General features: G+C 47.4%; 1 protein-coding gene across 1 annotated transcript in view; it reads right to left on the bottom strand.

Annotated features, from left to right (window-relative positions):
• The window catches only part of VCP (valosin containing protein), a 31,790-nt gene extending 24,884 nt beyond the window's left edge, over nt 1-6,906 (bottom strand). Inside the window, exon 1 of the mRNA XM_054031816.1 lies at nt 6,830-6,906. Coding sequence (XP_053887791.1) covers nt 6,830-6,846 — 17 coding nt within the window. The 5' untranslated portion in view covers nt 6,847-6,906. The remainder of the gene's footprint in view (nt 1-6,829) is intronic.
• Nucleotides 6,907-14,519: the final 7,613 nt, after the last annotated feature.

Raw genomic sequence — 14,519 nt, forward strand, 5'->3', positions numbered from 1 at the left:
GTTCACTGGATCTTTAAGAAAAATGTTACAGTGACCTGCAGACAAGTGGTAAGCACATGCAATGTGATTTCAGTGCAGTGATGACCGAGTTCGTGCTGAGCGGACAACTATGCAGCTCTGGCCCCTTCCCTGCCACTTCAGAGAAGAGAGCACAGGTATAACAGGAGGCAGCTGCTTTATCTGGGAACTTTGGAAATCCAGCTTGAGCACAAGTGTGCGGTGACAAGCAGTTTACAGCTAAGAGGCAGTACTGCCCTAAAGGAAAACACAAACTCTTGAGTCAGGAAGCATGCATCTTTCCATAGACTTGTGTGGCCCTGGGTAAGTCACTTTCACCTCTGTATCTGCCTTTCCCCATCTGTAAAACAGGGCTCTCTTGTCCTATCTCATGAGGAAAGGGATTAATGAATGTCCACACAGAGTAAAGTGCGGCGTGTAATTACCCAGGCAGGCTGGCTTTAAACAGAAAGGCTGTGGGTGTGGCTGTAGGAGGAACTGATGCCCAACAAAAACAGCCTTGGAAGAGTTCTAAAGGACTCAGGTTTCCCATGAGGAGGTAACAGAGCAACATAAGAAACTCAAAACCTATAAGTCATCAGGCAAGATAGGATCCTCTGGGTGAAACAGCAGGTATATACAAGGAGATGCAAGGTCCTTACAAACAGCACCGCTCTTGTAGATTGGAAAGTCATTAACTTAGTGGCTCAGCTTTAAAGCTAGTCAAGGGAAACCCCGGATGTCAGAAACTAGAAGATCTTGGCCTTGATACTGAGGAAACTGATGGCAAGTCTAAGTAGTGACTAGTACAATGTTTTGAAAAGTAACCTATAACCTCAGGGAGTGAAGGCCGCACAGATTCTACAAAGCAATAATCATTCCTCCCAAACTCATTACGCGTTTCAAATGTAAATCACACCTACTGGACAAAATCTGTCTCTTGATAAGGTTCCTCATACATGACTTAAGAAGTTGAATTAACAGGAAATGGCATTGTGAATCGCTGCCTCTGAGGGTGGAGAGGTGAGCCTGGGGGCTGGTGGTAGACCAGCGTTGCACAATTATTAATGAAATGGAGGAGGAAGTGGACAGTGAGCTGAAACTATAAGCAAGTTGTTCTGTGAATTAAAAAGCTATGGAAAACTGTGAGAAACTTCTGTTGGATTTAAACACACTGGGTGAATGAGCAATCCAATGGCAGGTGACACCTAGCCTGGATAAATATAAGTTAATTCACAAGAGGCAAAAGATATTTTTAAAGAGCTTTGAACTTGCAGGATCTTAGAGGAAAGAGTCTAATGCAGAGTTCCCAAACTGTGGTACTCATACCCCTCGGAGCACACAGAAGAAATTGTGTAATGGTGGATTTTATTCATTATTTTATTCATTGCATTTTCATAATAAGCTACTCCGAGGAAGCTTTAAAACTTTGTGGGGATTTGTTATATCAAATACAGTAATTAATTTATTTCAAGATGTACCAATGAGAACACAGATCCGCTGACATACCGAGCCCTCACTGCCAATCACTGTTCCGCGTGGGTTCAGCTGCCCAGCCTAACTGGGCTCAGAACTCAGTGGGAGGGTTTTTTTCAGTTGTATTTGTTACACTGTATCGGGGTAGGCAACCTATGGCACGCGTGCCGAAGGCAGCACACGAGCTGATTTTCAGTGGCACTCACACTGCCTGGGTCCTGCCCACCGGTCCGGGGGGCTCTGCATTTTAATTTAAATTTAAATGAAGCTTCTTAAACATTAAAAAAAATCTTATTTACTTACATACAACAATAGTTTATTTAGATATTATAGACTTATAGAAAGAAACCTTCTAAAAATGTTAACATGTATGACTGGCACGCGAAACCTTAAATTAGAGTGAATAAATGAAGCCTCGGCACACCACTTCTGAAAGGTTGCCAACCCCTGCACTATATCGTACCTAACCATGAAATATGAACAGATGGCCAAAGACAGGTAGAGTTAAGAAAAACACACAAAGTATCAGTGAGGAGAAGGGTGGGGGTACGGGAGTAGCTGGCAGATCTGGAAGGGGGTACGCAGTGAGAAAACTTTGGGAACCTCTGGTCTAATGGACAGAAGAAGCTGTCTGTCCGCAGCACTTACAGCAACGAGAGGCTTGAGGGCATTAAAAATAGAAGACATTATTCCAAACAGTGGCATGTGCTCATCTAGTCTAGCGGGGCCAGTTTCAGTCACTTCACCTTAGAGGTACTGCTGACAATGAACAGGTCCAGAGAAAGGAACAAGGGTGTTTAGAGGGCTACATGGTAGTTACAGATGAGAGTGAAAAAGATGAAAGTTTCTTAGCCTGGAAAGGAGAATTTGAGGGAATTTGATGAGGTCCTTAAGACTAGAGAGCCCAGTGAAAATGGATCAGTCCCTTTTTTTTTTTTTTTTTTTTTTACACAGACCCACGAGACAGATATGTAATGTTAAGTTTTACTGTACTTTTGAGGGGTTTAGATTAAAATGCAGAGTCCACGGCATGCTTCAACCTCTCTCTTCAATACAGTCCAGAAGTCAGGACATGTTCCCCAGTCCAGAGGTCCAATTGAGATGAGAAATCCCAGCACTAACGCTCACCCACAGTATTTTCCTGCCCCAATCCATCAAGACTGCTTTCCTTCCTTTATAAGGGAAACTTCCCAAGTCTTCTGTCTGCCAAGAAAACAAGCTTTACAGTCTAGGCCACTTAATCAGTTCCCTGCGTTAAAGCTCCCGCTGCTTTAACTTGTGATGAAACCGGAAGCCCATGTACTTTGGCACACAGCATGAATGAGCAGGGACAGAGAGGAACCTATAGTATAGATTAGCATATTTGTGACAACAGAATCCTCAGGATGCAAGAACCAACTCTGCTTGGGTCTGAGGGCCCATCCACGTTAGGAAACTGACTTGCTGCTGACATAGATGGGCAAAGTTGTATGCATCTGTGCTGGAAAATGTGATTGAGACTCACGTTTCTGCAAGGAGTCTGATAGGAGTTTTGCCCCCTCTACACTAGTAGTTAAACTGGCTTTGGCACTGATTCAGATGGACCTCTGCTGACAGATACCGAGGGAGAGGTCAGTTTTCATAATAGATTGAGACAGAATGTTTGTGCTGCAAGTTAGCACTTTCCCCAGGTATTTATAAAAATAAGGAACACAATTTTTCCTTAAAGCTGCCTGCTGATGGCAGCTATCTTGCTGAGGTGTCATTTGGAACAGTACAATTGGAGCCCATTACCAGATAGTCAGTTCCCATTAGGGTGGATACAAATCAATGATTTTTCTAAAAAAATAATTGGATTTTTTTGATAAAATGCTTTTTGAGGAAAAAACCTATCTAAAGATAGTTTTAATTAAGATACATTATAGCTCAAAGATATCTCCTCATGGAATAGGGATTATAAATTCTAATTCTATAGTACGAGACAATATATTTATGTCATGTTTAAGAAAAGTTTTGTAAATGAGTTCCAGTAGTTCATGGATTAGGGACCCAATCTTATGGGGTTCCAGGGGCTTCTGTAGAGATTATTTCAGTTAATCTTTCTATCTACCCAATGGAACTCAGTGCTCAGTCTAGAAGATACCATCAGAGATGCTTCGTTTTGCATCACAACCCTCTTGTCCCTCTGCAAATTTGCGTACAGAGTCAATCCCTTACCTCTCTCTAAAAGTGCAAAGTTTCACAAAGTTCAATGAATAGAAGATTGTTGGGGGCAGACTAGATCTGGACAAGGAGAAGAAGTCTGGAGATAACTGGGAGAAGGGAGGGACAGGCAGTAGAAACAAAAGTGAAACTGTTTGAGCAGCATATTCCAGAAGTCTGGAGCTTTTTCTGAGTGTAGCTTTCATTGATTTGAGATCTACCATACCATTCTCTCGCTAGAAGGAAAAACCTAGAATGGCAGCAGGCTGTAAAAGAGACCCAGTTTGGGAATAAGAAGCACTCAAGAAATATATGTTTGCCGATGATGTTTTAAAGAAAGTCAAATCAGTGAACTGGTGGAAGTCACTTAAGCACTTGGATTCAGAGATGTTGTTGAAGTGATAATCTCACTTTTAACAGCAAAAACGAGGAGTCCTTGTGGCACCTTAGGGCATGTCTACACTTACCTCTGGAGGGATCAGTCCAATGGGGGGGGGGTCGATTTAGCGCATCTAGTGAAGACATGATAAATCGACCGCTGAGCGCTCTCCCGTCAACTCCAGTACTCCAACAGAGTGAGAAGCATAGGTGGAGTCAACGGGGGAGCGTCAACAGTCGACCTACCGTAGTGAAGACACCGTGGTAAGTAGATCTAAGTATGTTGACTTCAGCCATGTTATTCACGTAGCTGAAGTTGTGTAATTTAGATTGATCCCCCCCCAGTGCAGACCAGGCCTTGGAGACTATCGAATTTATTTAGGCATAAGCTTTTGTGGGCTAAAACCCACTTCATCAGATGCATGGAGTGAAAAATACAGTAAGCAGTACTGTATTTTTCACTCCATGCATCTAATGAAGTGAGTTTTAGCCCACGAAAGCTTATGCCCAAATACATTTGTTAATTTCTAAGGTGCCACTAGGACTCCACATTTTTGCTGATACAGACTAACACAGCTACCACTCTGAAACCTTTTAACAGCAGTAGCTTCTTCTGCCGGTGTAGAAAGAATATTTTCTTCCTTTGGACTAATTCATTCCAAATTGAAAAATCATTTGGGACCTGAAAAAGCAGGAAAGCTTGTTTTTCTTTTCCAGATTATGAACAAACAGGAAAATAAAGATGAAGATGACTGAGTTAGCTGCAGAAGTCAATATTTTAAGTTTCTCATGTTGACCTGGCTGACACAGTCAATTTAATTTGTTTGTTTTTTAAATATTTCATTTAACTATTTTAGTTAAAAATAATTTTAACAAAAACAAACCTGATTTTTAAAAAAACTTGAATGTTTAACAAAATTCAAAAATTCATGCACTTGTTTTGTTAAAATATTATATGTTTGCTGTTGAAGAAAAAAACAATACATAACGTTGTTGTTTTAGTTAAATAAAACAATTTAAATGTCTGTCTGGTGATGTTCTCCTCCAATTACAACATGGCAAGCAATCCTCCAAATATTGATGATTAACCCGTTGAATTGGAGATAGTTCACCTCCCAAGGACTTCATAAATATCTGCTTCAATTACCTCTGGTAAATGAAATAATCAAACAATCATTCGTTTTCTGATATAGCTGTAAAACTAATCCGAAAAGTTTTCAAAACAAATCATTTAAAAAATGTATAGTGTGTACCTTCTAAAAATGAAACCTACATCTATCTCTGAGCTGTGAAGAACATGTATTAAGCGTATAACAATCAACAAGAATGGACTTTTACGTAGAAATCCATGATTAAATCGAGTCTTCCTCACTAGTGATTTAAATCAAATCCACCCTGGTTCCCATTTCCATCTATCTGGTTACTCTGAATTTGTTTTTAGGACAATCAGTATGATGTTTTAGTCTGTGGTATTTTGGTTGGAGGTGCTGATGGCCATCAACTTCCCCAAAATCTGCCATTTCCTTCTATGCCCTAACAGAGTCTAAAAACCAAAACCTTCCCACAACTGCTGTCCTGTGGGTTCCCAAGGGGTACACCAATGGTTCTCAAGCAGGGGTATGCAGAGGTCTTCCAGGGGATACATCAACTCATCTAGATATTTGTCTAGTTTGGCATCAGGCTATATTAAAAAGCACTAGCAAAATCAGTACGAACTAAAATTTCATACAGATAATGACTTGTTTATACTGCTCTATATACTAGACACTGAAATACAAGTACAATATTTATATTCCAATGGATTTTATAATTATATGGTAAAATGAGACAGTCAGCAATTGTCCACTAATAGTGTGCGGTGCCACTTTTGTATTTGCATGTCTGGTTTTGTAAGCAAGTCGTTTTTAAGTGAGGTGAAACTTGGGGCTACGCAAGACAAATCTGACCCCTGAAAGGGGAACAGCTGTCTGGAAAGGGAGAGAGCCGCTGGGCTACACTACCCCAGAGTCCAGGGTGTCTGCAGAATTCAGTGCCAAGAGGTGGAAATCCCCCCTTTGAAAGAACAAGGTGACCAATCAAGCGGTGGGAGGGAGGGCAGCTGCCCAGCAGGCCGAGCCCGAGCCCCCGTAGAGCTCCGTGTGCTAATGGCCACAATTAGGCTGATTTCCCATTCAGAGGCCGGGGGGGGGGCGGAGCTGGGCAAGCGGAGAAGAGGCGGCCCGGGCGCGGGGAAGGAGCCGCAGCTCCCCACCATCTTGTCGCCACATGACGCGGCAGTTCTGGAGCAGCAGGAAGTGCCCCAGGGGCAGGGGAGGCCGGGCGCGGGCCGCAGCGGCTCCCCGCGCCTCGGCACCTGCCACCAGGCCCGCTCCAGCCGGGGCTGCCCCGCCCCCGGCTCCGATGCGGGGCGCCTGGCTCCCGCCGGGGCGCGAGGGGCCCCAGCCGCTGGCTCGGGCGGGCCTAGGCCCCACAGGCCGGGCCCACCCCCGGCTCCGGCTCCGGCTCCGCCCCTCGGGGCCTGCATGACACAGCAGGATCGGGCCCGGCCCGGCCCCCGCTGCCCGCCCGCCCGGCGGGGCTCGGCTCGGCTCGGCTCGGGCCGGGCTCGGTTCCGGGGCAGGGCCCAGGCGCTTGGCCCACCCCGCTGTGCGGCCGCTCGGGCCCAGGCCGGGGCCTACCGGCTCCGCCGGGCCGGGCCGGGCCTAGCCGCAGTGCCGCCCTCGGGCCGGGCCGAACCGAACCGAACCGGGCCGGGCCGCGGGGGGGGGGCTGGGGCGGGGCTCGGCCCCGCACTTACTCGGATCCCGAAGCCATGGCGGGCGGGCGGCTCCTCGGAGCGGGGCGGGCGGCGGCGGGTCTCGCGGTCTCCCCGGCGGGCTCGGCTCGGGCTGGCGGCGGCTCCGGGCGCTTCGCTCTGACTGAGCACTCAGAGCCGACTCATCGGAAGGGGCGCTCCGCCCGGCGCCGGCTACTCTGCCTAGCAACACGCCGCGCCCGCCAATCAGAAATTTAGGCTGGCAGCAGAGCAGCCAGTGGAAAAAATCGTATCGCTCTGGCCAATCAGAAAGCTCCAACCGCCACCTTGGCCGCCAATCAGAGTGCCCAAGGAAGAGGGGTGACTCTACCCGGCAACACGGAACGTACGGCCAATCACAAAAATACACCAATGGAAAAATGAGGCAAGCAGGGTCCGCCCTCATTGCTATCCTGCCTAGTAACGTCTCCACCAGTAGCTAAGGCCCAGTAAAACTGGACAGATTCAGCCAATCAGGAAGGGAAGGAAGGTGATTGACAGACCAATATTAACCCCTTGGGGGAGGTCCGGGCTGCTGCTGGTGTCTCGGCTCCTTGGGTCAGAGACGGGCAGTGAATGAGCCCCTGGGCTCAGAAAGTGCCTCCCAGTCCCACCTCGCTGCAGCTGAGAGCAGCGGGTCTCAGCAGGGACCCCAGGGACCCCACACCCCCCCCGGATGGCAGCATCGCTGTGCTGAGAGCAGCGGGTCTCAGCAGGGACCCCAGACCCCCCCCCCCGGGATGGCAGCATCGCTGTGCTGAGAGCAGCGGGTCTCAGCAGGGACCCCAGACCCCCCCGCCCCCCGGGATGGCAGCATCGCTGTGCTGAGAGCAGCGGGTCTCAGCAGGGACCCCAGACCCCCGCCCCCCGGGATGGCAGCATCGCTGTGCTGAGAGCAGCGGGTCTCAGCAGGGACCCCAGACCCCCCCCCCCCGGGATGGCAGCATTGCTGTGCTGAGAGCAGCGGGTCTCAGCAGGGACCCCAGACCCCCCCGCCCCCCGGGATGGCAGCATCGCTGTGCTGAGAGCAGCGGGTCTCAGCAGGGACCCCAGACCCCCCCGCCCCCCCGATGGCAGCATCGCTGTACTGAGAGTAGCGGGTCTCAGCAGAGGCCTAGTTGCCCAGCAGTGGCTGGCTAGGGACACAGCACACAACATCTCAGGCCATGCTTTGCAATCCAGGTCTGCATTGTGTGATCTGCTGGCAATCGGTCCATGTGGAGTGAGTGAGACTGCATGAATGCTGGGCATGCAGGGTGTCTTTTGCTGCATCCTTGCATCATCCTTCTTGTGCTAAGGGGACAATCAACAATTGACTAATCTGCCCTGGCAGGACAATGAGCTGGTGACACCTGGGGAAACCTCTTCTAGTGAGCTGGTAACCAGGCAAGGAAGTCACGGCAGGTGGTCACAGTGTGACAAAGGGGATTGCAACTGTTATAAAAGGAAGAACAGGAGTACTTGTGGCACCTTAGAGACTAACAAATTTATTAGAGCATAAGCTTTCGTGGACTACAGCCCACTTCTTCGGATGCATATGTTATAAAAGGGAGGTTTTCCTCATCAGCCATTTCTAGCAGAGGGCGGGACTGCTGGGAGATGCGATGGAGATAAAGTTGAGCAGGAATAATCCTGGGCCCCCTGTAAAGACACTGACAGACACTTGCAGTGGTGAGGAAACTGAGGCAGGGATCTGCATGGAGATGTGTTGCTTTCCATAGATCCGTGCTATCTAAAAGTAAAGTGTGTCGTGGGTTCAGAAATTCCTTCGCAGAGCCTGTGAGTTACTTGTTTACACTGCCATGTGGGTCCAGAAGGGGGAAACACTAAACCAGGGCCGTCAGCAGCCAGGCGGAACTCTGAGAACATCCAGCAGCTGCGTGGGAGTGTTGGGAAAACCAGCATTAGTGTCAGGGCCTACCTAGGCATGTGGACTATGGGGTCCCCACTGCCAAGAGGGTGTCAGATGCTGGAGCTGCACCTGACGTATGTGCCTAGTGGCCCAGAGACAGTGCCTGAATTCTGCCTTGCCCCAGCAAGCCGAGAGCACATGGGACCCAAAGCTTGATGAGTGTCTGCCAGTTGGAGCTCATCCAAGGAGGCCAGCTGGGGACCCTGGGCACAATGACTCAGTGGTTGGATGGCTCACAGGCCCAGCTTTGGTGGTGACACAAGTCTATGGTGCACAGTCACTTTCATGCCCACTGCATCCCCCAATCCTTACAGACCTCAAGTAATGAGAGGAGACGGAATTATGAGCCGCGGAGAAGAGAGCAGTGCTACGGTCTGTGCTCAGGTAGGATCTGAAGGGATGGAGAATGAACGAAGCAGACTGCTAGGCAGAGGCTGTTCCACGTTGCAGGTGAGGCTGTGTGAAGGGGCAGAGAAGGGTCTGCACTAGATGATCTGAGAGGGCAGCACAAGGAGACCAGGCCTGGAAAGTTTCCTGCAGCAAATCCATGCTTAGACTGACCTGCATGAGGGAGTCTTGGCTCTGCCTGGCTGGGTGTCAGCTCTTTAACTCCGTCGGCCAGTCAAGCACCCCACTCTGGGCTAGGCCAGCCGTGTCCTCGCCCTGCAGGTTAGCAATAGGTGCACCCCAGTCCCGAATCCCTCTGAATCACTCCCCGGTGATATCCAGCCCCTGCCGCTGGCCACACACTGAAATTCCACATCCTCTGCCCCATTTAAACCAGTGGTTCTCAAACTGTGGGTCGCGACCCTGTTTTAATGGGGTCACCAGGGCTGGTTTAGACTTGCTGGGGTGAAGGGCTGAAGACAAAGCTGAAGGGTTTTGGCCATGGGTGGTGGGGCTCAGGTTACAGGCCCCCCACCCAGGACTGCAAGGCTGGGGCTTTGGCTCCCCCATCTGGGGCGGTGGGGCTGGGGCAGGCTCAGGCTTCGGTCCCCCCTATTGGGGTCATGTAGTAATTTGTATTATGAGAAGGGGTCGCGGTGCAATGGGGTTTGAGAACCCCTGCCTTAAACCATTGCTCCCGTGTAACACACAGCTTTGTGAGCACTTACAATAAAACAAAAGTAGGTTTATTTAAGAAAGGATAAAGATTTAACTAGAAATGAGAGAAAGTGATGGAAACAATTGGTTACAACACAAAACTAAATCATACAACGCAAAGCTGGGTCTCCATTTATTAATAGTTACCTCTCCTATAGTTACCTTGCCTATAAAGCAGGTTTTTCCTCCAGTGTTCAGTCTGTTGCAGAGCTGGCTGGTTTCACAAGAACCAGCATCCAAACATTCATGAAAACACCCCTACGCCACGAGGGGTTTCCTCAGTGAATGGATCCAGAGGACTTCTCTCTCCTCTGTGAGATCCGTAAGATACAGACTGGGTCAGACCAATGGTCCATCTAACCCAGTAGCCTGTCTCAGACAGTGGCCTATGCCAGAGCTTCCGAGAGGTTCACCCTGTCATCTGGCAGTCAGAGGTTTAGGGGTCGCTCCAAGCATGGAGTTGCATCTCTGACCATCTTGGCTAATAGCCATTGATGGACTTATCCTCCAAGAACTTACCTAGTTCTTTTTTGAACCCATTATACTTTTGGCCATCACAACAACTCATGACAATGAATTCCACAGGTTAATTGTGTGTTGTGTAAAAAAGTACTTCCTTTTGTTTGTATTAAACCTGCTGTCAATTAATTTTATCGGGTGACCTCTGGTTTTAGTATTGTGGAAAAGGGTAAATAAAACATTTCTTTATTCACTTTCTCTACAGCAGTCATGATGGTATAGACCTCTATCATATCCCCCTTTAATCATCTCTTTTCTAAGCTGAACCACCCTCATCTTTTTAGTCTCTCCTCATAAGGAAGCTGCTCTATATCTTTGATCATCTTTGTTGCACTTCTCTGAACCTTTTCCAGCCTTTTTGAGATAGGCTGATCTGAACTACACACAATACTCAAGGTGTGGGCACAGCATGGATTTAGAGCAGAGGTGGGCAAACTACAGGCCACATCCGGGCTGCGGGACCATCTTGCCTGGCCCTTGAGCTCCCGTCCCCTCCCCTGCTGTCCCCCATCCTCCTGCAGCCTCAGCTCGCCGTGCCGCCAGCACTCTGGGCGGCGGGGCTGCGAGCTCCTGCCGGACAGTGCAGCTGCGAGAGCCGCCGGCCTGCCCCGGTGCTCTAGACTGCGCAGTGGCATGGCTGGCTCTGGCCAGGCGGTGCGGCTGCCAGTCCTGGTGCTCTGAGTGGCATGGAAAGGGGGTGGGGAGTCCCAGGGGACAGTCAGAGGACAGGGGGCGGTTGGCTAGGCGTGGGAGTCCCAGGGGGCCTGTCAGGGGGCAGGGGTGTGGATAGGGGTCGGAGCAGGCAGGGAGCAGGGTGGGTTGCATAGGAGGTGGGGTCCCAGAGGGGCGGTTAGGAGCAGGGGGGGTTGGATGGGCCAGGGGTTCTGAGGGAGGCAGGCAGGCAGGGGGCGGGAAGTGGGAGGGGGCGGAGGCCAGGCAGTTTGGGGAGGCACAGCCTTCCCTACCGGGCCCTCCATATAGTTTCGGAACCTCGATGTGGTCCTCAGGCCAAAAAGTTTGCCCCCCGCCTGCTTTAGAGAGTAGCATTATGATATTTTCTGCCTTTCTATCCCTTTCCTAATCGTGCCTAAGATTCTGTTACCCTTTTTGACTGCTTCTGCTCATGTTTTCAGAGAATTATCCACGATGGCTCCAAGATCTCTTTCTTGAGGGGTAACAGCTCATTTAGACTCCAAAAATGTTATATGGAGAGTTGGGATTATGTTCTCCAACGTGCATGATTTTTGCATTTATAAACACTGAATTTCATCTGCCATTGTGTTGCCCCATCACCCAGTTTAGCAATATCCCTTTGTAGTTCTTCGCAGTCTGCTTTGGACTTGACGATCTTGAATAATTTTGTCTCTTCTGCAAACTTTACCATTTCACCGTTCACTCCTTTTTCCAGATCATTAATTAATACATTGAACAGCACAGGTCCCATTATAGATCCTTTCTTGGGGGATGCCGCTGTTTACCTCTCTTTGTGAAAACTGATTATTTAGTCCTATTCTATGTTTCCTGTCTTTTAACCAGATACTGATCCATGAGAAAACCTTCCCTCTTATCCCATGAGGGCATAGTTTCCTTAAGAGCCTTTGGTGAGGGGTCTTGTCAAAGGCTTTCTAAAATTCCATGTACACTATATTGACTGAATCGTCCTTATCCACATGCTTGCTGACCCCCCACAAAACATTCTAATAGATTGGCGAGGCATGATTTCCCAATATAAAAGCTGTGTTGATTCTTCCCCAACAAATCGTGTTCATGTATGGGTCTGATAATTCTGTTCTTTACTATAGTTTCTACCAATTTACCGACTACTGAATGAAATGAAAGTCAAATGAAAAAAAGTCTCACTCACTTACATCATGTAATGGCAGACAGCTCAGAAGTTTTTAAAGTGCTTATATACCACTGCTAGAAGTCTAAATAATAAGATAGGTGAACGAGAGTGCCTTGTATTAAATGAGGCTATTGATATAATAGGCATCACAGAAACATGGTGGAATGAGGGTAACTAATGGGAGAGAGTAATACCAGGGTACAAAATATATCGTAAGGCCAGAACAGGTCGTGCTGGTGGGGGAGTGATACTATATGTGAAAGATAATGTAGAATCAAATGAAGCAAAAATCTTAAATGAACCAAACTGTACCATAGAATCCCTATGGATAATAATTCCATGCTCTAATAATAAGAATATAGCAGTAGGAGTAGATTACCGACCACCTGACCAGGATGGTGATAGTGACTGTGAAATGCTCAGGGAGAGAAGACCCGCATTACAAATAAAAACTTCAGTAATAATGGGGGAGTTCAGCTATCCCCATATTGACTGGGTCCATGTCACCTTAGGACGGGCTGCAGAGATAAAGTTTCTTGACACCTTAAATGACTGTTCTTGGAGCAGCTAGTCCTAGAACCCACCAGAGAAGAGGCAATTCTTGATTTAGTCCTAAGTGGAGCACAGGATCTAGTCCAAGAAGTGAACAGAGCTGGACCGCTTGGTAATAGTGACCATAATATAATTAAATTTAACATCCCTGTGGTGGGAAAAACACCACAGCAGCCCAACCCCGTAGCATTTAATTTCAGAAAGGGAAACTACACAAAAATGAAGTAGTTAGTCAAACAGAAACTCAAAGGTACAGCGCCAAAAGAGAAATCCCTGCAAGTTACATGGAAACTTTTTAAAGACACCATAATAGAGGCTCAACTTAAATGTAAACCCCAAATTAAAAAAACCTAGTAAAAGAACCAAAAAAAAAAGCCACCGTGGCTAAACAACAAAGTAAAAGAAGCAGTGAGAGGCAAAGAGATATCTTTTAAAAAGTGAAAGTTAAATCCTAGTGAGGAAAATAGAAAGGAAAATACACTTCATTTGCCAGAGTTTAAAAATATAATTAGGAAGGCAAAAAAGAATTTGAAGAACAGCTAGCCAAAGACTCAGAGTAATAGCAATTTTTTTTTAAGTACATCAGAAGCAGGAAGCCTGCTAAACAACCAGTAGAGCCACTGGACGATCAAGATCCTAAAGGAGCACTCAAGGATGATAAGGTCATTGCGGAGAAACTAAATGAATTCTTTGCATCGGTCTTCACGGTTGAGGATGTGAGGGAGATTCCCAAACCTGAGCCATTCTTTTTAGGTGACAAATCTGAGGCTCTGTCCCAGATTGAGGTGTCATTAGAGGAAGTTTTGGAACAAATTGATAAACTAAACAGTAAGAAGTCACCAGGACCAGATGGTATCACCCAAGAGTTCTGAAGGAACCCAAATGTGAAATTGCAGAACTACTAACTGTCGTCTGTAACCTATCATTTAAATCAGCTTCTGTACCAAATGACGAGGATAGCTAACGTAATGCCAATTTTTAAAAAGGGCTCCAGAGGTGATCCTGGCAATTACAGGCCGGCAAGCCTGACTTCAGTACCTGGCAAACTGATTGAAACTATAGTAAAGAACAAAATTGTCAGACACATAGATGAACATAACTTGTTGGGAAAGAGTCAACATGTTTTTTGTAAAGGGAAATCATGCCTCTCCAATCTACTAGAATTCTCTGAGGGGGTCAACAAGCACATGGACAAGGGGGATCCAGTGGATATAGTGTACTTAGATTTTCAGAAAGCCTTTGACAAGGTCCCTCACCAAAGTCTCTTATGCAAAGTAAGCTGTCATGGGATAAGAGGGAAGGTTCTCTCATGGATTGCTAACTGGTTAAAAGATAGGAAACAAATGGTAGGAATAAATGGTCAGTTTTCAGAATGGAGAGAGGTAAATAGTGGTGTCCCCCAGGGGTCTGTACTGGGCCCAGTCCTATTCAACATACTCATAAATTATTTGGAAAAAGGGGTAAACAGTGAGGTGGCAAAATTTGCAGATGATACAAAACTACTCAAAAAGAACAGGAGTACTTGTGGCACCTTCGAGACTAACAAATTTATTTGAGCATAAGCTTTCGTGGGCTACAGCCTACTTCATCGGATGCATAGAATGGAACATATAGTAGGAGATATATATACACACATACAGAGAATATGAAAAGGTGGGAGTTGCCCAACCAACTCTAAGAGGCTAATTAATTAAGATGAGTGATTATCAGCAGGAGGAAATAAACTTTTGTGGTGATAATCAAGATGGCCCATTTCAGAC

The sequence above is a fragment of the Malaclemys terrapin genome, chromosome 6 (assembly GCF_027887155.1).
Source record: "Malaclemys terrapin pileata isolate rMalTer1 chromosome 6, rMalTer1.hap1, whole genome shotgun sequence".
Classification (NCBI taxonomy): domain Eukaryota; kingdom Metazoa; phylum Chordata; order Testudines; family Emydidae; genus Malaclemys; species Malaclemys terrapin.